At 36.2% G+C, this 24,425-nt stretch overlaps 1 protein-coding gene across 2 annotated transcripts; it reads left to right on the plus strand.

Moving 5' to 3' along the window:
- Window positions 1-777: 777 nt before the first annotated feature.
- LOC104108811 (DENN domain and WD repeat-containing protein SCD1) lies at window positions 778-23,529 on the plus strand. Of its 2 annotated transcripts, none has more exons than XM_009617936.4 (31): window positions 778-1,205; window positions 1,297-1,390; window positions 1,946-2,147; window positions 3,486-3,627; window positions 3,736-3,836; window positions 4,815-4,878; window positions 5,169-5,282; window positions 9,138-9,358; window positions 9,493-9,547; window positions 9,634-9,717; window positions 10,300-10,495; window positions 10,609-10,732; window positions 10,824-10,887; window positions 10,975-11,019; window positions 13,715-13,790; window positions 13,913-13,986; window positions 14,074-14,124; window positions 14,538-14,695; window positions 15,449-15,496; window positions 16,123-16,180; window positions 16,307-16,390; window positions 17,448-17,709; window positions 17,789-17,988; window positions 18,561-18,625; window positions 18,782-18,905; window positions 19,284-19,465; window positions 20,041-20,112; window positions 20,196-20,356; window positions 20,496-20,537; window positions 21,541-21,749; window positions 23,172-23,529. In XM_009617936.4, exons 1-31 carry the CDS (start codon window positions 1,032-1,034, stop codon window positions 23,265-23,267), a joined length of 3,642 nt encoding a protein of 1,213 aa, XP_009616231.1. In that variant the 5' UTR covers window positions 778-1,031; the 3' UTR covers window positions 23,268-23,529. The 2 variants fall into 2 exon arrangements, with proteins under 2 accessions (XP_009616231.1, XP_009616230.1); XM_009617935.4 differs by having other exon boundaries at window positions 779-1,205; window positions 10,603-10,732.
- Window positions 23,530-24,425: the final 896 nt, after the last annotated feature.

Genomic DNA, 24,425 nt, shown 5'->3' on the forward strand with positions numbered 1-24,425 from the left:
TCTAGAATTGTACATCAGATATTAGAATTTAAAGCCAGTTATGAGTACTGAGTGAACTTAGTTGGCTTGGCTGCTGAGTACAAAATTTGTTTTGAAATGGCCATGCCAAACACTGGTCTGAAGTTTCTTTCTTTATGTTGGTTTTCAGTAAAAGAAACAGATGAATCCATAGTGATTGCGTTTTGATACTTCTTAATTTGTTTCATTTTAATATGTTATTGTTGTAGTAATTCCTACTTGATTTTTCAGCCTGAAAAATTAACAGTTGACTCAATTTAAACCATTTTTTACTCTCTTGTATGTGTAATGTGTAGACCAAACAATTAGGTCACTGCTTAAAGTTGTAAAGCAAACTAAACTACTTGTCATAAAATTTTAGACCACAAGCTAAGGCTAGTTTCCAGATATTAAAAAAAAAAATTATTCTTCTGTCCGTGAAGTGCATTTGTTACATTTGCAAAACTTTCTAAAAAGGGACAAAATAGAAAAAAGTGGGCTATTAGAAAATTAGCTGTAAATTAGTGATACATAATTAAATAAAATAATAATATGATAAAAATGTAAAAAATGGAGTAACAAATATTCATATATGTATAGATTTTAACTTAAATATATATAAAAATAATTTTTACATAATGGGGGTCACAGTGTAAAAAATTCTTTAAGTTAAACTAATATTTAAATAATAGCACATTCAACGCGGTAAATAAGGTAGACGCGTACTGGTTAGTCGGTACAAATGTAAAAACTATATAGGCTTGAGAGGGCCATATACTTAACAAGTCTCGAGTCTTGTCCCCGGCAAGATTTGAGTCGAATTCGCTCTGTGGGACCAGTAGGGGTCAGGCCAACAACAGCGAAACAAAACAAATTGAGGTGTTCAACATTCTTCTTCTTGTTCAAGATTTTGACTGAAAAATTGAAAACTTCTAATCAGACGATTCCAATGTGTCAACCATTATCAGATCGGAGTTAATGCATAATCTTGAACATTTTCTCATCTGAAGGAGAAAGGTATTGGGATCCGTTTAATGGCTCGGATCTTCGAGTACTTCGTAGTATGTGGAATCGGGCCAGAGATTCGGACCTTAGATGGGAACAGAGGATACCATGGCTCAGGAACTATGTATTTGCCTTCTCTTCTTGATCAGTACCCTCCTTCCAATCACACTCTCTACCCTCCCCCTCCCCCTCAACTCCCTACTGTAAGTACTCCATTCCCCCTACTTTGAATTTAATGTTTAGGATGCTTATTTTTTGCAGTACAAGTCATTTTTTGCATTATTTGGAATGCAGTGTGTTCTACCTGCTGGAGTGGAATTCTACGGGTCGGGTTTTGATTCATATGATCCATCTACTTTTCCCAGGAGTTATCCTATTGTTTTGACTGGTACGCTACTAGCTTTAATATAGTATCTTCACTTGATTTTTTGGATGCCATTGACTGTATAAAAATCCCTTCAACATACTTATACTTGGTTTGGTTAGCACATTTGTACTTTCCTTTTTGGGGGTTTGCAGCTTTATTATTGATCTTCTGATAAAACATTATGTCCTTGTTGCACCCCAAGGGTCTGGCCTAGTGGGAGGAGAACCACAAAGCCTTAGGTTCAAATTAGAGCGGAGTAAAAACACACTAAGTTATTTCTTCCCATATGTCTAAGCCTGGTGGACAGATTTATCTAGTAGTTGTGCTGGTGGGAGGTAATAGATACTGGTGGAATACTCGAGGTGTGCACAAGCTGGCTCGCACACCATCGTCATAAAAAAGTTATGTCCTTATTAGTAATGAAAGTGATTTAGTTCAACTATTGTTTTAAGGTCATTTTATTGAAAGGAAGACTAGTCTCTTTTTCTTTGCCTTCTGCTGTTGTCAGTTTAGCCTTTCCGCTTTCTTTCTTTTATTGGGTTGTGAGTTGTGACTAGTGAGTGATACTGGTTACAGAGGGTGATGGGTCAAAGATCTACGTCAGCTGCATCGCATTTCGGGATCCTGTTTGCGAGGATATTGCTGAAGCTTATCGCATTCCTGCAAATTCATATGCTGACAAATGCATCTGTCTTGTCTCACGTTCTCCCAGTTTTGGAATCCTTCGAGATGCACTGGAGGAGATTTTTGTGCTTTGTTTTTCCTCCTCTGGAAGCAGGTATGGATTAGAAAGCTTTGCTGGTTATGATATAATCAGTAATTGACACATATATTGCACATTGATTATTAATGATGAAAATGTATACCTTATATATTTTTTTTTATAAGGTAAATTGTGTTAATCAAAAGGGAGAGAACTCCCGTGTACACAAAGTATACCGAAGACGTAGAGAATTTACATCAGAACATGATTCTCTACAAAAGGCGCCCAATCTTCTATACAAGTAGGGGCTAAGTGAGTGCACCAAAAAACGATCAAAGATAAAAGGCTATTCTTAAGATGTGAAAAAGGAGACTCAATCTCCTCAAAAGCTCTCCTATTTCTCTCCCCCCATACTACCCACATGAGAGCTAACGGAGCGAATTTCCACGCCTTTTGCTTTCTTCTTCTACGGAAACCGCCCCAGCTATATAACATTTCCTTTACAGTGCTTGGCATCACCCATTGAACACCAAAGAGATTCAATATACCTTATATTTATGTCTCCCAGTGGTCAGCAATCTGTTTCTTATGAATGAAGAATAAGCTGGCCTTAAGATTATTTTTCACCAATATTCCCGCCTTAAACTAGGACAACATCTTCTCTATTCTCCCTGAGTAACCAGTTCCCGATCTTAGTAGCTTGAGAGTAGTTTGAATCACTTTCCTATCTTCAACACCTCAATTTTTCCACCGTGATACCAGTATAAAGACTGACAGGAAAGGTTACCAGTAAAACAAGTGTTAATTGCTCCAATAACTTATGGTCGGGTCAGATATGAATTGCGATAAAAAAATTGTTCCTCGTTTTGTGGGGATAATATATAACTTTCTAGCATGTCAAGTCAAAGGGGTGAAAGTGTTTCTTTAGGAAATCTTCTACTGCTTCGTGCGGTTACATTTTAAAGAGAAGATCAGAAGTCCGTATTTACCCTATGCTTGTCAACTAGAGGAAGGAAGGAAAGGAAGGGGATTGGGAAAACTTTCTCTACCTTCTTTGATTTCACACCTGAAAGTGGAAGTGAAGCGGAGAGAGCGCAAAATAGTTCTTTTCTTGGGTCCACCTATTTTCCTCCCCCTTTTCTCCTACTTTCCTGGCTTGTTCTTTTCCCTTCCCAGTTATGAATCAAGGATTGTATTTTTCCTTTTCTTGCATGTGCAAAAACACATGATTTAAAATAGTATTTATATAGCTTCTGAGTCGTACCTGACTCCAGTAAATATTTGGTTAGTAACGAAAAGTTGTTTTTTGCATTTTGTTTCATCCTAATTTTAAGATTTTATACTTCAAATGATAGCGGAATTTCCATTTTATCATCCTGTGTACTAATGTTGTCAGCTCTGCAAACATTTCAGCAAGCCATTGTGGGATGTTATAGCATATTCAGTCTCCAATGTACCTTTGCCTATACCTGGAAAGGATAGGGTGCTATTTTCTATTGAGAACAGCCTGCTCTCTGTTGAAGTTCCACCAAAGGAGGGCCTTCCTCATGCCGATGTATGTTTATGAGCATTTGTCTTCTTGAGAGTTTCGCCTGTTAAGGTGTCTCACTCGATGGTTGATTCAAATTCAATAAAGGATTGACTATGTTTCATTTGATGACAGATATCATTTCAGCCTTTGCTTCAGTGTTTGGATGTGGACAATGTAATCCAATTATTTACAGCTGTTTTGCTTGAGAGAAGGATTTTGCTTCGATCGAACATGTATTTCCTAATTGCTCTTTAGCTCTTGGAAAAAAACATAAGTAAATTTGTTTAATTTCTTCTATTTATATATAGTGCTGTTGGTATCCTCTCCTGTTTCTTGTGCACAACTTACATTTTAATGACGTGTGCACTGAGGCCTCGAGTTTGGTTCTATCTTAGCAGCTTAAAGAATTAGACACCCAGCTCTTTGCTAGCTTTTTGGTGCAACATGGCCTTGGTAGATGTAGATTCCATGTTATGATCGGGGGTTTGTACATTTGTAATTTTGAACGCATAGTGCTGCTATACCATTTATAAAATGTGATTACTTATATAAAAAAGAATTAGATAGTCAGCTCTAATTCTGACACAGTTCTTTCTATTGATACATACTTGATGTGAGAATTGTTATATCTTGTGCCTGGAAAGGGCATAAACATTGATATTAGCAAAGCCTACTTCATATAACTTGCAGTTGTTTATTCTGTTGATTGAGCAGTATCTTTTAACAACTTTATATTGAAAATGTTGGTAATGTGACTTGTGGAAAAAGATTTATAACCCTGTGAATTGTTAATTCTGGGGTTCCCGAAAAATGAAGCAGGCTTATAACTTGTTTTTATAAACTTATTAAGCAAATGTAATTGTGTGCGCAATAAAGCTGAAAACTTTTGGAGCAGGAAAGCAGAGCTCATGTATTTCTTAAATACTTTTGGAGATGCAAAGTGTTATATGCTGCAATAAGCTTCCAAGATTTTAGATTCTATGTCCGTAGTCCTCAATTTTTTTAGCGCTAAACCCCCCCTTAATTGGTTACTTTAGGTGCTTCAAAATAGTTGTTATTGGATTCTACTTTCTTTCAGCTTCTCTGTTTAGTGGTCTTTTCAGTTCTGGCTTTTAAGGTTTTGCAAATATTCGCCAGCAATTAACCTTGTGTAGCTGATTGTATACTGTTGGGATTCATGTTTCCTAATTTCTAATTAACTGATTTTGCAGGTATTCTCTGTTAACACTTGTATCAGAAGCCATATGCCATTTAATTTATCCATTTCGGTGGCAGGTGAGTTTTTTACTGGTTTATTGAATATTTTTGGGATCTATGGCTTGTGATTCCATTTTCAATTTACACACACACACACACACACACACACACATATATATATATATGTTCCCATGTGCATTTTCTCAATTTATATGTGTATATGTATGTATTTATGTTTGTCAATACGTATGTATGTCTGTCAATACGTATGTATGTATATTTACTATGCCCTATGCTACAGGGGCTTTATTATGTTTTGAGGTTTCCATGGACTGTCATCTGATTTGCTGATGTTTGTTGTGCTGAAGCATGTCTACATTCCATTGCTGTTTTTCAGTGGAGTAGACTATATTGATGCTCCTACGCCTTACATGATGGGCCTTCACTCTGGCGTGGATACCTATGGGCTTACAATGGATGGTGTAAGTTCACATAATGCTTATAAGCTAACTTAGACACTTAACTCTCCTTATTTTTTTCATTTAACTAGTCTCTCTGAATGTGCGTTGCACGTTTATCTCATGTCATTATTATAAAGTTTGTATTGCAAAATACTGAATTTTTATCATATGCATACTTTAAGAATTGTTTTTAGTTATAAGGGCATTTGAACACACATTATTTGCAATTCAATGTTTATTTTACAATTTTATCTATTATTTTAATTTTAGTTTTAGTTTTAAATAAAAAGATTTTGAACCTAAAAGTTTTGTTTGAGTATCTCAAAGGAAGTAATGTTTCCCTCACAAAAGTTCTAACTTCTTCTGTAAGTGAAATTCATGTCAAACACAATTTCAACTTCAAATTTAACTTAAAATACTAATTTTTCAAACTTCAACCAAATATGATCCAAATATAATCTTTTAAAATGAATAAGTAATCAGTATCTGCAGTTAACTATCGTAAAATGAATTTCTTTTTTGTTGGTTAACATTATATTTTTTTTTCAAATGTTAAAAGATACTTTCAAAACATACATACATACATACATATATATATATATATATATATTCTCAAACTATTAGAAGTATTATTATTTATGAAAGAAAAGGCAAAATGGGAAAAACAAGGAACTAACTCAATGATGATACAATCGGTATAAGTTTACTTGAGGAACACCCCTCTTTCTCTTCCTTTCTAGTGAGGGACAAAGTTCCGTTGTAAAAAGGAATCATTTCAAATATATTTTTTCCTCCATTTCATGTTCACACATTACTTAAAAAATCCAACACATCATGTGCATCTTCTTCATATACGTCTATAATTAATATTTATTTATATAAAAATAAGTGTTAGAGTTATAATCTCATTTGTAGAAATGAAGGGTTGAATTGCATAATGAGTCCTTTTTTATTTACTGAATAAAATTTAGGTAATCAAGTAAGATAAAATTAAGAGAAAAAGCACCATATATGCCTATAGACTACTGCGGATAATAGTAGAGCTATAATTCATATGGAATATTTTTCAAAAAAATATTTATTTCTTTCACTTGCAAGAACGTAAAATAGAACTTCATTGTAAACAGAGTGGATCGTTAAGAAGATTAATGTATGCAAAGAGTAGATGATATGAATATCTAAAATATTATGATAAAAAATGATCACTGGTGGTTTCTGAATATCAAAACAAAATTAACGATTTATTTTATTTACCAAACTTAAACTGTTTTGTATCCTACTTACTTAGCAAATAATGCATAATGCCTTTTAGAATTTTTAGTTAAACTTATTCCCACCAACTAATCTTTGTATGCACGGGAATATGCATAAACGAAAAACAGATCATAAGCACATAATGAAAAACTAAAACATTTGTTTTGGTACTAATATTTGTTTACGGATGAATGCAGAAACGTGCATAGAGGATAAAATTAAGAATAAAAAAGTCATTGATAATCCTAGAAAATAGACTATATTGTTGGACAATCAACTTTTTCTGATTACATATGTGGTTTAATATATGAAAGAGGGCCAACAATGAACCGCCAACTAAAAATGGTACTATTCTCCACAGACGTGAAAGTAACCAATATACTCATTAAAAGAAGAGGTTACTGTGTACTCATAATTAAAGACACAGATTTGCAAGAACATAAATAATCAGTGAAAATATAAATACTGATTTATTAATTACAGTAAATAAAAATAAATATTAAAATATAACCGAGTGAAGTAAAGCAAGAATAACAATATCCGCCAAAATATGAACACGAAAACTAAGAAAGAAAGGATGAAGAAGAAACATACCATATACACAAATGCACATGTATACTGACTCCTTAAAAGGAATGGTTGTGATTGTTAAGTGTTAACGTTGGCTTGGTAAAATGAATAGTTGTGACTGGTATCATTGGCTTGACAACTCTTCGTAGGAATAAATTTTTTTATAATTAGGTTATGTAAATTATGTAAAAGGGTATTTTAGTAATTCAACTTTTTAATTAAGGGCTTCCCACTTTTAATATAATATAGATAGATAATGAGATCACTTGAGTTATCATTTTTTAGATTAAACGGTCGTCAGTGTTGATGCTATATGGTGCTTCATGTGCTACCTATTTTCTTGATAGTAAAGTAATTCTATTAATGAACCAGCACCAAGAAAGTGCTACCTGTATTTAGTTTCATATAAAGATAGCATTGTTCTTCGATTTTTTTTTTCTTTCATTTTTAAGCAAAAGAGGAAGTGTTTCATGAGATTTTAAGGTCTGGCATAGAAATCTCTGCAGCAATGTCTGCTTGGATAGTAATGGTAGTTTGATATGAGTTTATTGCATATGAATATGTGAGACATTGTCAGGGAAATTATAGATTAGCTTAGTGGTGTAGTGTGAATCCAGCTAGTTTCCAGGCTGGATTTACTTTACTAAAGTTTTGCTTGGGCTCAGATATGTCAAGCCCGAGCCAGTATGAGCAAGGTTGAAGCAGATCCAAGCTTTATAGGTACTAGGTAGGAATTATTGCTTGGTAAATTCTAAACTACTTTCTTCTAACAAACTCATAAACTCACTTGTCTTTTTATTAGGTTGTATTTCTGTGTGGTAGGGTAGGTATTTTTGGCATTTCATCGGTGTTATAGAATGAAGAAATTTTGTGCCCCTTCTTGATTTTGATGGCGCAATATTAAGGCCGTTTCTAGAATAACTTTTGATGTCACCTGTTGGTTTGTCATGATGCTGATTGCTGTTATCACTTATCACAGTTTTTGTACTCATGCTTTTTGGAGCTCCATCTTTAGCTTCTTACTGGATTAACTTGATCTCAGGCTTTGTCTTGTTGTAGTTACACACATAAGTTCTTCAAGCATTGACAAAATCCTTCTTAAAAGAGGAAAAAATGTTGACAACATATCTGAAAAACTAATAGTTTCATTCTGCTGATCTATGCTGAAGTGTTCACAAAGAGAAATTGAGTGGTTTCTGCATGTGCCTTTTCTCAAAGACATATACAGTGAGTATCAGGTCCAGACCACACATCTAGTTCCCTCGAGGGTGATTCCAAAATTTGATAGCCTTATCTTGGCGGGGAACTACGCTTAAAAGAGTCACTAAGAGCTCTGTGGATCAACGCACCACAGTAGACTTTATGATATAGGAGAAACGGATATGATGGATTTTAGATTGGACTCTTCCTCTAGAGATATATACACAAGAAACATAATCAATCTGGTTATTAGTTATTACTGATAGAAATTATTAGCTACACCAGCTAATCTAGCCTAGAAGCCACTTTAGTAGGTTGTTAAAGTCAATTGTGTTATTTCTTCTTTTTGTCATATACTTCTTATATACGGGCAATTTGTGCCCTTTATTAATAAAATTTCATTACTTTATCAGGAAAAAGAATTCTAAGTGTGTTATCTTTCTTTGAAGGTGAATGATGCATGTGCTATAAGTGGTTAAATAAGAGTTCACTTACCAAGCCCCAGGGCTTAGTTCAAGTAGCAAAGGTTGAGGGACTTGTGATTTAGGTCATAGGTTCGAGTTCTGTGCCATACGAACTAAGCCTGGTTTTTAAGTTGAGAAGAGTAGAGGGGCGGGCTCTTTTACCCGTGTTTTGAAGGCTGCGGTTGGTCCTTAGGTTTGGCCCCATACTGATTTCTCGGCCATTAAAAAGGGTGTACTTTCTTTTCAAAAAGATGAAGGTGTACTTACTAAACAGTGGTGAATTAGAGTCTGCTTCAGTATCATGTTGAATCTTGCAGCTGCGTGAGTGCTTCTTACTTAATTTACCATTTATCCAACTCTTTGATTTGTGCTTCCTTTGATGTTTTAGGTAGTTATTGTGGACCTTGAGCATAATCGCATTACCACAACTGAGGAGATTCCTCCCATACCAGAGCCAGAATATAGTTCACTGCGTGGTGAGATTATGAAGTTGTTATATCCAAATGTTGTTGGAATAGACCAAATGAAGGCTACTCGAGGAAATGTCTCAGATCAGTACCCACGAGGTGGCAACAGACCATGGGGACAAGAACACGACCTCCAAATTAGGTGATTCTTATGTGCCGTTTTACAATTTCTGTGGTTGCTTTTGTTTGCCTCTCAAGGAGGATACTTGAAATTGCTATGTTACGGTTTCATATAAAACTAACATATTAAGCCCCTATTTTTTTGTTTCATTGCAGATTTACATTCTTAAAGTTCTTTGCATCAATACTTAGTGGCTACCGCAATTTCATAGTAAGAAGCCTATACTCCTAAGTCCTAACTGATTGATATAAGTGAAGGTACAACTGAAAATAACATTTGACATCGCTTTATTTCAGGAAAATACTGCAACACAGGTCTTCAACTCTCAGGCTTTTCTGAAGAAGCGCTCTCGGTCAACAAACCAGCCACTTGATCCAATGGTGATGTTGAAGTACCCATCTTGTGGTTGTAGACATACTGATTATTTAACTTGCTTGTAGTATAAATACCTGGTCCTTTATAAGATATACTGGTATCAACATATCAAAGAGGGCCTGCCAGAATGTAGGATGGATTTTCTGACGATAATATTTATTTGTGGTTCCTATACACACACACACACGCATATGCAAATATATATATATTTGATGGGATTCGGTTTATTTTAGTTGCAAATCACATAAGATTGAGTATGCATTACAATTTCATCAATACATTGAAGGATAATATTTTGATGAGATAGGGAAGACTTAGCTTAGGACTGAGAAGTAAGGAGACTCTAATGTTCATTTTCTTTTTGTTTGTAAGCCTATTGGTTTGATATTAGTAAGGATGAACATGACGAGGTTGTCGAAGCTCGACCTGTAATGAAAAAGTTTTATCCTCACCCACCTGCTTTATTTCTTATATATCTGTATGTTACGCACACGCACGCATACACCTATACTTCCACGTGGTTTCTGTATGGTTATTGCTTCTAGTGTCACCAAATTCATTATTTTTTTTTTGTATTTTGCCAACAGATAAGCCAGTTTTTAGATTCCCAGGGTTTCTTGGATTATTTGGAGAGAGGTCTTGGTTCTGACGAAAACAATAATAATCTCCTAGATAAGTTGCAAGATGCAATTGGCAGGGGTCAAAATCCTCTTTCAGTTCTTCCTTCACTTATGGCAGAGGCAGAGATCATAACTATATCTGATCCTGGTGTGGGAATTTCAGGTATCTTTTCTTATTATCGTGTTGTGGCTGAATCATGTCTGATGGACATATGATTGTTAGGATGGATACACCACTGATGTAAATTCTCCTTTCCTCCAAAAAATTAGGATCAGGTGCCAAATACTGTTATGACAGGTTTCCTGCAAATGTCAGAACAGAAGAGCAGGAGGAAAAGAGGAAGCAGATTCTAGCAGCAGTAAGTGGAGCGCTTGAATATTCTGGAAGGCATACTCCTAGGTATGTCTTATGTTTTATGTGGGGATTTCTCTGGATGTTATTATAATTTTGCTTTTTAAAGTTAAAACTAATATTCCCTCCATTACATCAGTTCACTTTCAGTACTTGCTGGTAATGATTCAAAGGCCGAAAGTCTAAGCCCCAGAGGGCGAGCTGTATGTTTTCTATATTTTGCTTGTGATTTCTGTGATTTGCTATTTCGTGTCTCTCAACCCAGTTGATTTTTTTTTCCTTCCTCACAGGCAGAGAGAGAACGTATGGTTTTGGACATAAAAGTTAAGCTTCAGGTGAAGTATTTTGTTAACCTTAAATCCTCCAAACCTTTTTTATCAGATGCTTCCTTCTATAGTATTCTTTCTCTTCAGTTGTACAGTATATCTGTATCAGATTCGTTTAAAATGAAGATTGCAGAAGCACTACCAGTAAGGGGTAGTTTAGAATTTAATATTATTCCTCATGCTTTGTGCTCATCTTTCCTGATAATTTGCCTTGCCTTTCCTTTGTATTACTTCCATCTTGACTTGTTCCACATGGATCGGATGTTCATTAAAGTGGAAGCTATTGACTTCTGTGTTTTATCCTTAAATTCCTTATTCTATTTTTACTATAAAGTTGGATCACGAAACAAAAGGAGTGGGGGTAAGGAAGATAGTGGCATGTCTATTTAGTTTCCGTGACAAGTAATTATGCGTCTTTTAATGTTGTTTGATAGGATTTGATGAAAATGATATCTGTTTTTTTTGTTTTCCAAATCTGGAAGAGTGGAAAAGGCTGGTTTGTAAGCTGCGTTGTTCATTTCTTTGCACTTATGTTGTCTGTTTCGTTATTTCTTTCAAATCCGGTAGTGTAGGAAAGGCTGGTTTTTAGTGCTGTCTTGCTCCTTGCTTTTCACTTTGTTACATATGAAGGGAAATAGTTCAAGCCCGTTTTTCCTGCCTGCGCCTCTCCATCTTCTTGGGTAGATAATCAGTGCCCTTTCATTTAGACGGTGAGTAGTTTTTGTTATAATAAGTTAATATTAAGAGAACTGGAGGAGTGAAAGCTACATGACTGTAAGTATGTACCCATCCTATTGTTATGGCATGACTGGAAGTATGTACCCATCCTATTGTTGCGGCATGTGCATATAGCTGATATTAACCAGAGTAATATTGAACAGCAAACAATCATATAGAGAGCTTTTTGAGTTCCTATTATCTTTCATACACAGATTCTTCCTGAACTCGTGATGTAGTGTATTGGTGTTCGTCCACTTATCCTCCACTAGAGATAAAGGTTTGTATAAAGTAAGTACAGAATAAATATTATCAAAAAGGTTTTAAAAAAAGGAATTAAATCTGTCCTGCTCCCAGGCCTTTGGTTCAACAGCAAAAGGTAATAAGTGGTAGGTGCACTTCACAAGTTCAAAACCTGGTTTTTGCACCAAGTCTATTGACTTAAGTGGAGATGGGTAGAGGGGTAGGCCCATTATCCCCGAGTTTCAAAGTTGAAACAGCTGATTTCCTGGTAATTCAAAAAAGAAAAAGAAATTAAAGCTGTGCTATTAAGTCCACTTATATTAGAGCGCCCTCCTCATGTTAAAACTATGTGTTGCATGTGATACGGTTTGTTTGCTTCCAAATAGTATGTAAATTAGATATGAAAATAATGCACTAGGGATATACGTCCCTGGCTTGGCTTTAAATTGCATGATCTTTTATTAGATTCAGTACTTTGAAAAGCTTATTTGACTAGTAAAAATATGCAGTTGTTAGCCAACGATACAACAGCTTAAGGCAGGTGATGCTACACTTATTATTTGACAAGGTGGGTGAAGTCTATACATTCTTCTGGAGAGACCAAATAGGCAAATACTCATGGTCATCACATAACTTTGATCATATTGCGTGGTGTCTGGATTTCGTAGGAGTTGCAAATAGTAGTGTTATTTATTCTTTTATTTTACATAGCATTTTCCTAATAAATGATGCTATCTGAACTTTCTAGTATTTGTAGCTTCTCTAGTTTCCTAATGGTCTTTTAATGCTTCTCAAAAATACTTCGTGTTTCCAATCGATAAATACTTAGGTTGTCCTCTTTTTTTTTTGAGAAAGGTAACAGTGGTATTATAAATCTCCAGCACAAAGGCTGCTGAGAACAATATTTGGAGTTCAAAAAGCAAAGGAAAAGTAATCCTTAATCTTCTTACACGGATTCAATAATGTCTAATAAAGATTCTGCCTCTTCAATGATAATTTATTTACACCAAAAATAAAGTAAAAGAAGACATTTCATCTTGATTTTCTGATTTGGCTGCTACTTTCTTCAAAGCATCTTGAGTTCCTTTCCTTCCAAATTGTCCACCAATTACAAGCAAGTACTGTTCTCCACCATGTTTTCTGCTTAGCAGTATCTCCCATGGACCATGGTGTTCCAACAAGCCATGAATTCTCCAGCAGACTTTGGCATAGCTCTTTTTTCAAATGCCAACAAGTTAAACGAGCGGTTAATGTTTTTAATTTCTTATACCTTATAAAAAAATGTTCTTAATTTCTTACTAGCCAATTCTTCTAGTTTGACAATGCAACTTAAAAATCCATTTAGTTTCCAGTAGATGGATAGTGTGTATCTACCCTATTTATCTCTTAATTTTCTTTGCATCTCAAGGCAAGGAAGTGTGCTTGAAAAACTTTTGAGTCTTTGGTTCTAGTTGACTCTGTCTGGTGCGACAAAAATTTGCACCAACTTTACATGGGAATCTATTGGCTTTTAAAAGAGCTCTCTTGTAAGGTAATACAGTTGATTATCATATTTAGCTTTCTTGCCAATTTTTTCCCCCGATTCCGATGCCCGAAAAGGACCTAGGTAGCTTTTGTCTGCTCTGTACATGTGCCTGCACTCCTGTGGTGGCCCCGTGGATGCCTCTTACTCTATTGATGAAAGAAAAGAAACTTCTCAGATAGATCTTTGATTCCATATCTGATTTGCTTTTCCTTTACGCAGGGATTGTGGGTACGCCTTGTGAATTTGGGACAAACTGATGATCCTCTTTCCTCCTTTGAATATGGAACCATCCTTGGTATTTTTCAATAATATCCCAGAATTATTGGCTTTTATGATTAATGCTGGTGTCACCTATATCCTACTGTCCTAGCAAAAGAAGAACTGGATAATTGGCTGAAAATTTTGTTTTCTTATCAGCATTGATTGAGTCAGATGCAGAAGGAATTGGCGGTAGTGGTTTCGTTGAATGTATAAGAGAGCACATTCATTCAGTACGTAGCTTCAAATAAGCATTGTTATGTAATCAGTTTGGCTTGTTTTGTGCACTGACTCCTGCCCGCCTCTCCACACATTCATAGGGTTTGAACTGTCAATTGTCAGAGGAGCAGTTTATTGCAGTCAAAGAACTGGTAAAGTGACACTTTAACTGTTATTCATTTGATTGAACTTATTGACCCCCCCCCCCCCCAAACAACAACACACACACCAAAAAAGGGGAGAAGAAAGCAAAAGAGCTTTGCTGACTACTCCTTCGTTTGGGAAAATCATCAGTATACGTTGATGACAAAATAATTATCTTCGCAAAGTGACTTATTTTGCAAATTGTAATTCCTACTTTTGAGTGATACTGCTGACAATTTCTTCGGTTTTTCCTTCTGAGATGCCCTTTTTATTGCCATGACTCCTTACCTGTCACTAGAAATATCACAAGCTACAAGCCTCAGTATTCCCTCTTTTAACAAGTTGGCCAAGAGCTCAACAGGAGCATTCGTGATTTCATGGACTCAACTTGTCTGACATATACTCTTTCATACAACTGCAGCTGAAAACAGCAATTAGTCGTGCTACATCTAGGAATGACATGGCAACCGTCAGAGATGCCCTGGAAGTATCTGCAGAAATGTACAAGAAGGACATGAACAATGTCTCAGACTATGTTCAGCGACATCTTCGTTCTCTTTCTATCTGGGAGGAGCTACGGTGTGTTTCTGTCACCTAATACATCATAAGTTGATGTCTCAAAAAATACGTCATAAGTTGATGTCTGTTTTTCTGGTGTCATGTTAAATTAGACGGAACAATTAAGGTAACAATAAGATCATACATTTCAATATATGACCAATCAAAGGCCCCTTGGGATTTGGTCTTGTGGTGAGAGTGTGTTGTGTGGGTTAGGCGCTGTCACGGGTTTGAACCCTGTCACAAAAGCCTGATATTTATGCGGAGAAGGGCCTAGTAGCTGGAAGTTCTCAAAAAGTATGAAAAGCTGGAGGATTTGTACCATCATTCCGGTGTGGTTGCATTCTGTTCAACAGCCCAATGACTTTATTTCTCGTCAAAGTATTCTTTCTGGAATTTATCCCTACAAAAGTGTTTGAATTCCAAGCGCTTTCCTTCATATTTTCTTTAGGATATTCAGCTTAAAATTTATTTCAATCATCGCAACTAGCCTTTATTGATTGGATTTAAAATTTAGCTTCCATAAGTTTCTCCAAACTAATAACTGGGACTTTGAGCTATTAAACCTATCACAATGGTTAAAGGGAGAACTTTGTCCTTTTTCCTAGTAATCACTATGCCTCAACCACAAGGGTGTCTTTATGGATTGTGTGCTGGTAATTATGAGTAACTAAGAGGAGGTTCATATATTCTTTGATTGTCTTTCAAAGTTGTTTTTCTTGCTTGAGGAATCTGCGTGAGGTTTCGACTGACATCTCCACCTTCATTTTGCAGTTTCTGGGAAGGATACTTTGATTGTCTACTGGACCGCTATTCTAGCAAGTAAGCGATTTATTTTACTGTGTTACAGAAAAGTTTATCACACCCGTGTTATCTGAAATGCTTCATTTTGGTATATTAACAAGCCTTACCTTGTCTTCATTTCCAATTACAGTTACTTGGATTGTCAATTTGATTTCTCTAAATGAATTACTGAAGCTAGAATGCGACATGTAGATTACAAAAAATACAGCTTGTCATTAACTGAATTGCAGCTTAGATACCAGCTATGGTTGCTTTTTTCTTGGTCTACATTCTTATTATAGTTTGTTAACTTATCTATCATTGCTTTTCATGTATCCAACAATATTGTTAAAAGCTACTAAGCTGAGATAAACACATGTTAAAGTACATTTTTGTTGTTTCAGCACATAACATGAAACTCATGGACACATTTTCCAACCCTATGTTTGAGTGGTACAATACTTTTAAAAGGACTAACCCTTGCTTACACACTACTCCCCCACATACAATGCAGTCCCGTGGTCTTGGCATCGCCGTCCTTAACAAGTCTCTAAGCCTTGTTTGTGCTGCCATTTTCAATTATACACAGATTTGACCCAAAAATGGGGAAAATAGAGGAGAAAGATGTATGCATCATATTCATATCTATGTTCTCTTTGTGTCAGGTCAACTAATTATGCTACATTGGTGACAACGCAGCTCATTGTTGTGGCTACTCACATGGTACAGATTACCCTCATTTGGAAAAGAGAAAGTTGTTCCACCCGTTTTCTTTGTCACACATCTGTTGCTTTTGGGATGATAATTACTCTTTTGAATATTGGTTTCTCTTCCCTTGTTTTTCTGAAGGCTGGCCTTGGACTTCATGACACTGATGCATGGTACATGATTGAAACAATAGCTGGAAAAAATAACATTGGGTATAAGCACATTGTGAGTTACATTAGACTCTTCCTTATATGCCCCCAATCCACCTCTCTCCTTTTTGCTGTTACGTTGTAGAGGTGTTTCTGTAGTTTTAATGTTTGCTATGGCTTGTTAAAATGAAAGGTTGCCTATGATATTTCTATCTGTTTCTTGCTATAGTTGTGTTAATCTATCTCACATGGTTTGCTGTTATCAAATTATACACCTATTATCGCTATATAAAAAGATCAAGCCGCTAATAAATCTAGAAATTCCAAGTGAATTGCTGAATGCTCTTTACTATATTGAGTCCCTCATTGCTAACTATAAAAGGAGAAACCGATAATATATTCCACGCCTCCATTTCCTGCAGTGACCAATCTGCCTTGTTGAAGGCCCATGCTTATTTTGTGGCGTATCTCCACCCTAAACCATTCTTATATTCGGCATATAACCCCTTTCATATTTTTGCCGTTCTGTCCTACATTACTTGTTTGGATCTCTATGTAAAACATTATCGTTTTAAATACCAGCCAACTATAAAAAACAACATCAGACAGGCTAGTTAGCTCCCTTTTATCCTGGACATCACATCCAGAATGCAGGAGTCCTGTGACTGGACTGACATAGTTTTTTGTCTTTTCATTTGATTTTAACCTATTAATTTTTTGGCTAACTTTTCATTTGATTTTAACCTATGGATTATTTATCATAGCTAACACTTACTATTAATCACTTGTTGTCACTGATTATTATGTTATTTTTACGTGCATTATGAGAATCATTGAAGTATGTTTTAGCTGTGGAAGATGATGTGCTCTACTTTATGCTGACCTTCTGGACTACATCATTTTCCATTGTCCATTTACAGCCTTGTAGTCCATATTAGTAAAAATTGGTAGCATTTGCATGCTTTAAACATGTTTATTGCTCAAAGCACATTACACCATGTTTAGAACAAGTTAATCTTCGAGGAAAGGAAAAAAAAAGAGTAAAGGAAAGGGTCCTAAAAGATTGAATAATGGACTTCCACGTGGCTAAACTTCCTTTTTTAATTTGTTACTTTTCTAATTTTTTTTGTCAGATAAAACTCCGTGGATATTTGTCACATGTCCGGCATATGTTTGTTGGTTACTGGGGAATCCACTCAGTTAAGTTACAATCCGCAGCTACCTTGGGATTGCCGTCCCCACGAGCACAGGATGCATCTGATGATGCTCAACAACCTGCTGAAGCATCTGGTATTGGAAGAAGCTGGGTCCAGAGCATGTTCAGCAGGGATACATCAATAAGAGCCAAGTCTTTCAGTCGCGTTGGCAAGTGGACCTCTGATAGTAGCACTTTAGGCATGTAGTTTTCATTCTATTTTACATAATATGTTTCCTCAATGTTGCTTGCTGAGATCTGTTTGTCTGCTAATTTCAGCTTCAAACGAGAATGGGACTCCTCGAAAACAAGATCTGTCAGCAGCTGGACAAAAGAAACTGCAAACCAGCATCCGTACTCTAAGGGGTCATAATGGGGCAGTTACCGCTCTACATTGTGTGACGAAAAGAGAAGTGTGGGATTTAGTTGGTGACCGAGAGGATGCAGGTTTCTTTATTAGTGGAAGCACAGACTGTACGGTAAAGATATAATAAGTGTTATTGAGACTGGATGTTTGCTTATGATTACCTTTGTTGTGGTTCAATTTGTGCCTTATGCTGTAAGATCCAATACTTTCTTTATTTAGTTATGAGATAACGAATTTCTAGTTTTAGCAAACTCCTAATTTCTCTTTATGAATATTTGAATGATATGGACCCGATAGAGCAGAACAGATACAGATGACACATAGAGCCGACTCCAACTAGTTGGTTTGATATTGAGCCATAATGTGATGATAATGATTTCCATATTTCCTTCTGCATAGCTCCCCCCCCCCCCCCCCACACACACACAGAGCGCGTGCGGACACACTGTATATATTCTATTATCAAACCAATTGGCACTACCCTCACACTAGAATTACATGCATTTAATGTTCTCATAGCAACATGGGAAAACTAACATTGAAGAGAAACAAGAGTCAATCAATAGATGAGTTACCTGCTGTGTATGACATGATTATCTTGTAGAGATAGAGAGCAGCAGTAGCATATTCAAGTGTTTGTGATCTTGTGCCGTCTTAGTTGTTGCTCTGGCAAACTTTATGCAGGTTAAGATCTGGGATCCTAGCCTTCGTGGTGCTGAACTTAGGGCTACTCTGAAAGGGCACACAAGGTAAATCATATGCACTTTCTTCTTCTCATTGCTGGTGATTAGCTTATTGCTTTCAACTGACATATAAGTGGCATCATCTCTTTCATTTTCCACCATTTTAAGTTAAATGTATTCTCCTCATATTTTCTATAATTTTTTCATCTGTCTTCTTTCTAGGACTGTAAGGGCAATAAGTTCTGACCGAGGGAAGGTCGTATCAGGATCCGATGACCATTCTATTCTTGTATGGGATAAACAAACAACTCAACTACTTGAAGAGTTGAAGGGCCACAATGCACAGGTTTCATTCAATCTCTTCATGTTGGATTTACTCTTATCCATTTGTTCGATATCCAATAGAGAATGTCTCTTTGATGTGGCAGTTTGTTTGCTTGACTTTTGGCAAGTTGTTTTATTTTGATGGACTTAAAGTGAGCAAGTGCAGAATGTAGTATATAATTTTAAACATAAAGGAAGAGTAAGAAGGAACCTAAGTTGTTTGATGGGCTTTGATTTTATCATTTCACTTTCTAACAATAATTTTTACTTATTTCTTCTTAAGCAGCTCATTAAGATATCCACTTACATTTATTATCTCAGTGTACAATGTGTAGATGTAACGTAATATAACCCTTCTGGTGATCTCATCATTGTGCCAATTCATTATCTCTTCTTGTAGGTCAGCTATGTACGCATGCTTTCAGGTGAACGAGTCCTTACAGCTGCCCATGATGGGACTGTAAAGATGTGGGATGTAAGAACAGATACTTGTGTTGCTACGGTAGGCCGCTGCTCCGGCGCTGTTCTTTGCATGGAGTATGACGACTCTACGGGAGTCTTAGCTGCTGCAGGCAGAGATGCGTATGTCACTTCTATCAGCTATATTTTAAACGAGCTGTTCATTATGCTCATCTGAGACATCATGTAAAAACTGCTTTTTATAACTAAAAATGTTATACTTAGGTGTCATTAGTTTTGAGGGATACGGAAAACTAATCTACGTATAAAATTCTGCACAATTTATACGGTGTTTAGTATCTGGTATAGAACTCTGTATTACTATAGTAATCTCCACATGACTAACATAGTGTTTTATTTCCTGTATTAAACTGATCAAAATTTATATGGAGTTCAAATTGAGAATCAAACGAGCATTACTAATACTGTAATAACTTATGCTGGAATCTGTGTAGTACTTTTATATGATATATTATGTGGAATAAGGATATGTGTATTAGCAATATGTGGATAGGAGCATCTAAAAACAAGGATTAAAGTAGGACTTGGATTTATTATTATTCACCACATGGCAATCCATGCAACATTATTCTCCACATAACAATCCCTACATTATAATCCTTGCATAACTAATCCGTGATCAAATGACCCAATATTGTATTAGCACAAGCCTGACTGCAGTGTATTTCCGTTTAAAGGGTTGCGAACATTTGGGACGTTCGTGCTGGGAGGCAAATGCACAAGCTTATGGGACATACGAAATGGATAAGGTCAGAGAAGGTTAAGAGTTTTTATCTTTTTCCTTTTATGCCACGTCTCTATGATGATTAATTGAACGTGTAGTTTGAAACAGATCAATTAGAATGGTGGGAGACACAGTGATAACAGGTAGTGATGATTGGACGGCACGAATCTGGTCTGTTTCTAGAGGACAATGTGATGCAGTGCTAGCTTGCCATGCTGGTCCAATTCAATGTGTGGAGTATTCTTCATCAGATAAAGGGATAATAACAGGTCATGACCAGTAAATAAAGCAGTATTCTGTTTGCGAATTTACTTTTATTGTTTCTCAGGGTATTATTATTTTTCATCAGTGGTGTTGATTGTAAAATCTTGAATAGCACGTCCTAAAGCGTGGCAAAAATATTCTCAGGTTCAAGCGATGGTCTCCTGCGGTTCTGGGAAAATGATGATGGTAAGTTTATTGTTTAATTCCTCTGCATGATTCACTCTATCCCTGGCTTAATGGACAATTGGTGATTTGCAGTGTCCCCTTACAGGGAAAATGTTGAATTGCATGTGAATCCATCCATTGTAGTTTATTTCGTCATAGTGACTCTGTTTTTCCCTTCTTCCTAAATACTTGTAAAAAACATCTGACTCCCTGATGGCTTTTGGAAAATCAAATTGTTCAGACAGATCGCCCATCGCTTTTTGCATTGTGAGTTATGCTTTAGCTGGCTTATTCGTTGTTCTGTACTTCTGTATTAGATGCTAATATGTTGTAAGTGATTAATGGCATGTCTCTTTCAAATGTGAGATTTTTCCACTGTAATATTAATGATAGTACAACTGGACCTGACCTTTTCTTTTCTTTATTATATCAAAAGAATCGGAACTCTATGTCCAATTTGATTTATGGAAGTGTTCAAACTTATTGTGACATCCTAAATTTGGGAAGCATGAAAATTATCATAAATTTAAAGAATTTGAATTCATAAAATTATTCTTAATCAACCCATGATGAATTTTTTCTTATCAGAACAACAAGCCTATCATCAATTTATGTTGTCTTGTCATGCCACAAGTTTGATATTTCAATGTACCCAGAGCTACCCGAGAATTCTTGCTCCATGAATTGGAACTGACAGTGAAGTGTCATGGTTAACACATCAGATTTTACATGTCCCTTTGAGCAACCTGACCTTAGAGTCCTCTGTACAGGGATGGGGTTTTACTTCTTTTCTGGATGCCATTGTTAATATTGATTGTCAGATGTGCTAATAGTTTTAGAATTTGTCAAGTAACACGATCACACAATATTTTATGAACAATATGCTTCTTGCTTTGCTGGAAAGTCTATGTTTGGTGTGATGGTTGATAAGGGTTGACATTAGTGAACTTTCTTCTTGTCCACAGGGATGAGTGGACGATGAACTGGTTGATTGACTAACTAAAGCTGCTTATTTTGTATGTAGGTGGCATAAGGTGCATTAAGAATGTCACCATCCATACTGCTTCAATATTGTCCATTGATGCCGGGGAACACTGGTTAGGAGTAGGGGCATCCGATAATTCAATGTCCCTTTTTCACCGTCCTCAAGAGAGACTAGGTGGCTTCTCCAGTGCTGGTTCAAAGATGGCTGGATGGCAGCTCTACAGAACACCTCAGAAAACAGCTGCAATGGTATATTTTTTGTACCAATCCTGAACCTTTTTATGTCACCAACACATCAATAAATTTATGTGTGTTTTTGCATCATTAAGTCCCTTCTATAAGAGAGAATGTGTTCAGGTTTTTTGCACTTAAGCCTTACTAGTAAAGCAAGAGCCCAATTCTTGACTTCTCACCCACAAGAGCTGCTAGCTAGTGATATTAATCACCAGCTAAGCATGCTGTTCTTTTCCTTTTGATCCATGTAATCTCGTATGCCCTTCATGTAGGTTGCTGGGACTTGTAATCCTTGACTTGTTTAGATACTCTTTCTATGAAAGAAGGGTACTTGGGGGTTGTTGCATGGTGATCTTTGAAAATGAATATGATCGCTGTGGTAGCAAAGACGTGACATGCGATGGGAATGAACAAGTTTCAGAGCTTTTGAACAAACTGAACTTTCGCACATGAAAGAATGATACTTGGGGGTTGTTGCATTGTGATCTTTGAAAATGAATAGGAGCAAATAATACATATGATTAATTTCTTTGGTGTAAATGAGTATTACAGTGACATGTATGTTTGCTGTGGTGACCTCTGAAATACGATGAGAATAAACAATTTAGAAACATTTTGAACAACTAAACTTCTTACCTATCTTCTTTGGCCAAGTAATCTCAAGAATATTGATAATTTCAATTTCTTCATCAGTTCAACATATGTACTCAAGTCTCAATGTATGATTACTCATGCTCGTGAAATATTAGATTGATCAGTACCCTGTACTTGTTCAGTTTATCATATGGCACTATGTAAGCTTCACTTTGACCTCTGATCACTCTTGCTCTATTACATGCAGATATATCTTTAACCCAACTGGTTCTTTAAACTAATGATTTCTTCATTGCACCCTGCTCTTTGTCTTATGCTGCATTTGGGTTAAGAGGGTGGGGTGGGGTGGGGGGTGTCTTCTTTCATCAACTCTAGCAATCATTTCCTTCATAGTGTATGGTACAACTTGTAAGGAAACACATCTGATTCCTTTTCTTCTCCTCTTATGAAAGAGAAGATGCAGGATACAAAATACAGGTCTGGTGGCTTAGTAAAGTATTAGACCCGTATTTTGTATCCTGCATCTTCTCTTTCATAAGGCTTCAGTTGATTTTGAAAGAGGTCAGATGGGGGTCTCCATGGAGAAGGGTGCTTCTTTGTTTAGTAAAATTTCTCATCAATATGTTTGGCTTCCATCATGCGCCTTGTTTGCGCAGTTGACCAAATCTAGCCTTGCCCTGTCAGAAATGACAACTTCAGTCTCCACTATGCCAGTTTTCCTGTTAGTTTTTCTTTTTAAAAAAGATTTCTTGCCTTGCCCTGCTGCTTTGCAAAAGATTAGCTGCAGTATTAAATAATGTAACATTTTCTCCAAGTTTTGATGCCATCATCTTTTATCTTCAGGTACGATGTGTGGCCTCTGACCTTGAAAGGAAAAGGATTTGTAGTGGTGGACGCAATGGGTTGCTTCGACTGTGGGATGCTACGATAAACATCTAGGTTTTCATAATTGTACTTGCCTTGACGGTTTCAATGGATGATCAAGAAGGCTTGTGGTTGGGCTGGTGACCTCCGTGTCACATGGTAAGGACGACTGTCGCATTTGCTAGAGGATTAAATGTACAAGTTTGCTCTATTTTGTTCAGCTAGCCACTAAATACATGCATTGCCCATGTATCTTGTATGAATTGTTACAAGCTCGTGTATTCTTGAACGTTTGTCTAAGTTATAAAATCTGTTCCAGAGATGTTTCTTTCAAAAATCTTAGCTCGATCAATTTATAGGGGCATCTTTATAAGTTTTTACAAAGAACTATTTCTGTGATTTTTTATGGCATTAAAGTCGAGCATCTTTCTTTTGCTTTGTCCTATACCATTAAACTATTTTTATTGTTGAGGAAGGCTTAGTGTTTAAATCGATACAAATGATGAAAAGCCATAAAGCAACAAGCTTGTTCTCAAGAGTAAACTACCAAAAGAATATACTAATATAATGAAGAAATGAACCATCATGGCTTTGGAGCCACAGGTGGAAGTTAGTTCATTGGACGTACGGATCAGGAGGTTTCTCTCTAAGGTGGAAAGCTCCAATGTGAACTCTTACATTCAATGGTGTTGGCAGCTTGCCTTTTTATTTTTTTTATTTTTACAAAAGAACCATGGTGGGGGTTAGGCATAGACCCCAACCCGTAGATAATCAAAAAGGATAAGTACACGGAGGAGGACATAGACCTTAGCTTCCAACACATGAAGAATGATACATATCACTCTTATAAGTTGGGAGGACTCCTCCATTACACTTTGTACGCATTGAGTATTACATGATGAAACTATACACAATGCTGCATAAAAATCAGCTTTATCTAGTAATAATATCATTAGTAACAGAATAATACTTCCTTGGTCTAAGTCTGAAATTGTGGATGCCATCTTGATCAAGTCTCAATGAAGTTCTGACATATTCAGGTAAATCGGAAACTTCCTCAAAGGTGATTTGATCTCTCATTCTTTCACCAAGATTGGCTAGTTGATCCGCATCCATGTTGGCCTCTCTAAAAATATGAACAAAACTGAAACTTCCATTGCTTGAGAGCTCCACAATCTGATCTATGATATGCTCGATCTGCCAAGGTGGTTTCATTTTGCTATTAATCAAATT

The sequence above is a fragment of the Nicotiana tomentosiformis genome, chromosome 3 (genome assembly GCF_000390325.3).
Source record: "Nicotiana tomentosiformis chromosome 3, ASM39032v3, whole genome shotgun sequence".
NCBI classification, from domain to species: Eukaryota; Viridiplantae; Streptophyta; class Magnoliopsida; order Solanales; family Solanaceae; genus Nicotiana; species Nicotiana tomentosiformis.

Bases quoted from the DNA above. Each gene is read 5' to 3' on its own strand.
- LOC104108811 (XM_009617935.4), top strand. From the start codon at position 1,032: ATGGCTCGGATCTTCGAGTACTTCGTAGTATGTGGAATCGGGCCAGAG. The intron at 1,206-1,296 runs GTAAGTACTCCA...TTTGGAATGCAG, and splicing joins CTCCCCCTCAACTCCCTACT to TGTGTTCTACCTGCTGGAGT. The intron at 10,888-10,974 runs GTATGTTTTCTA...CCTTCCTCACAG, and splicing joins TAAGCCCCAGAGGGCGAGCT to GCAGAGAGAGAACGTATGGT.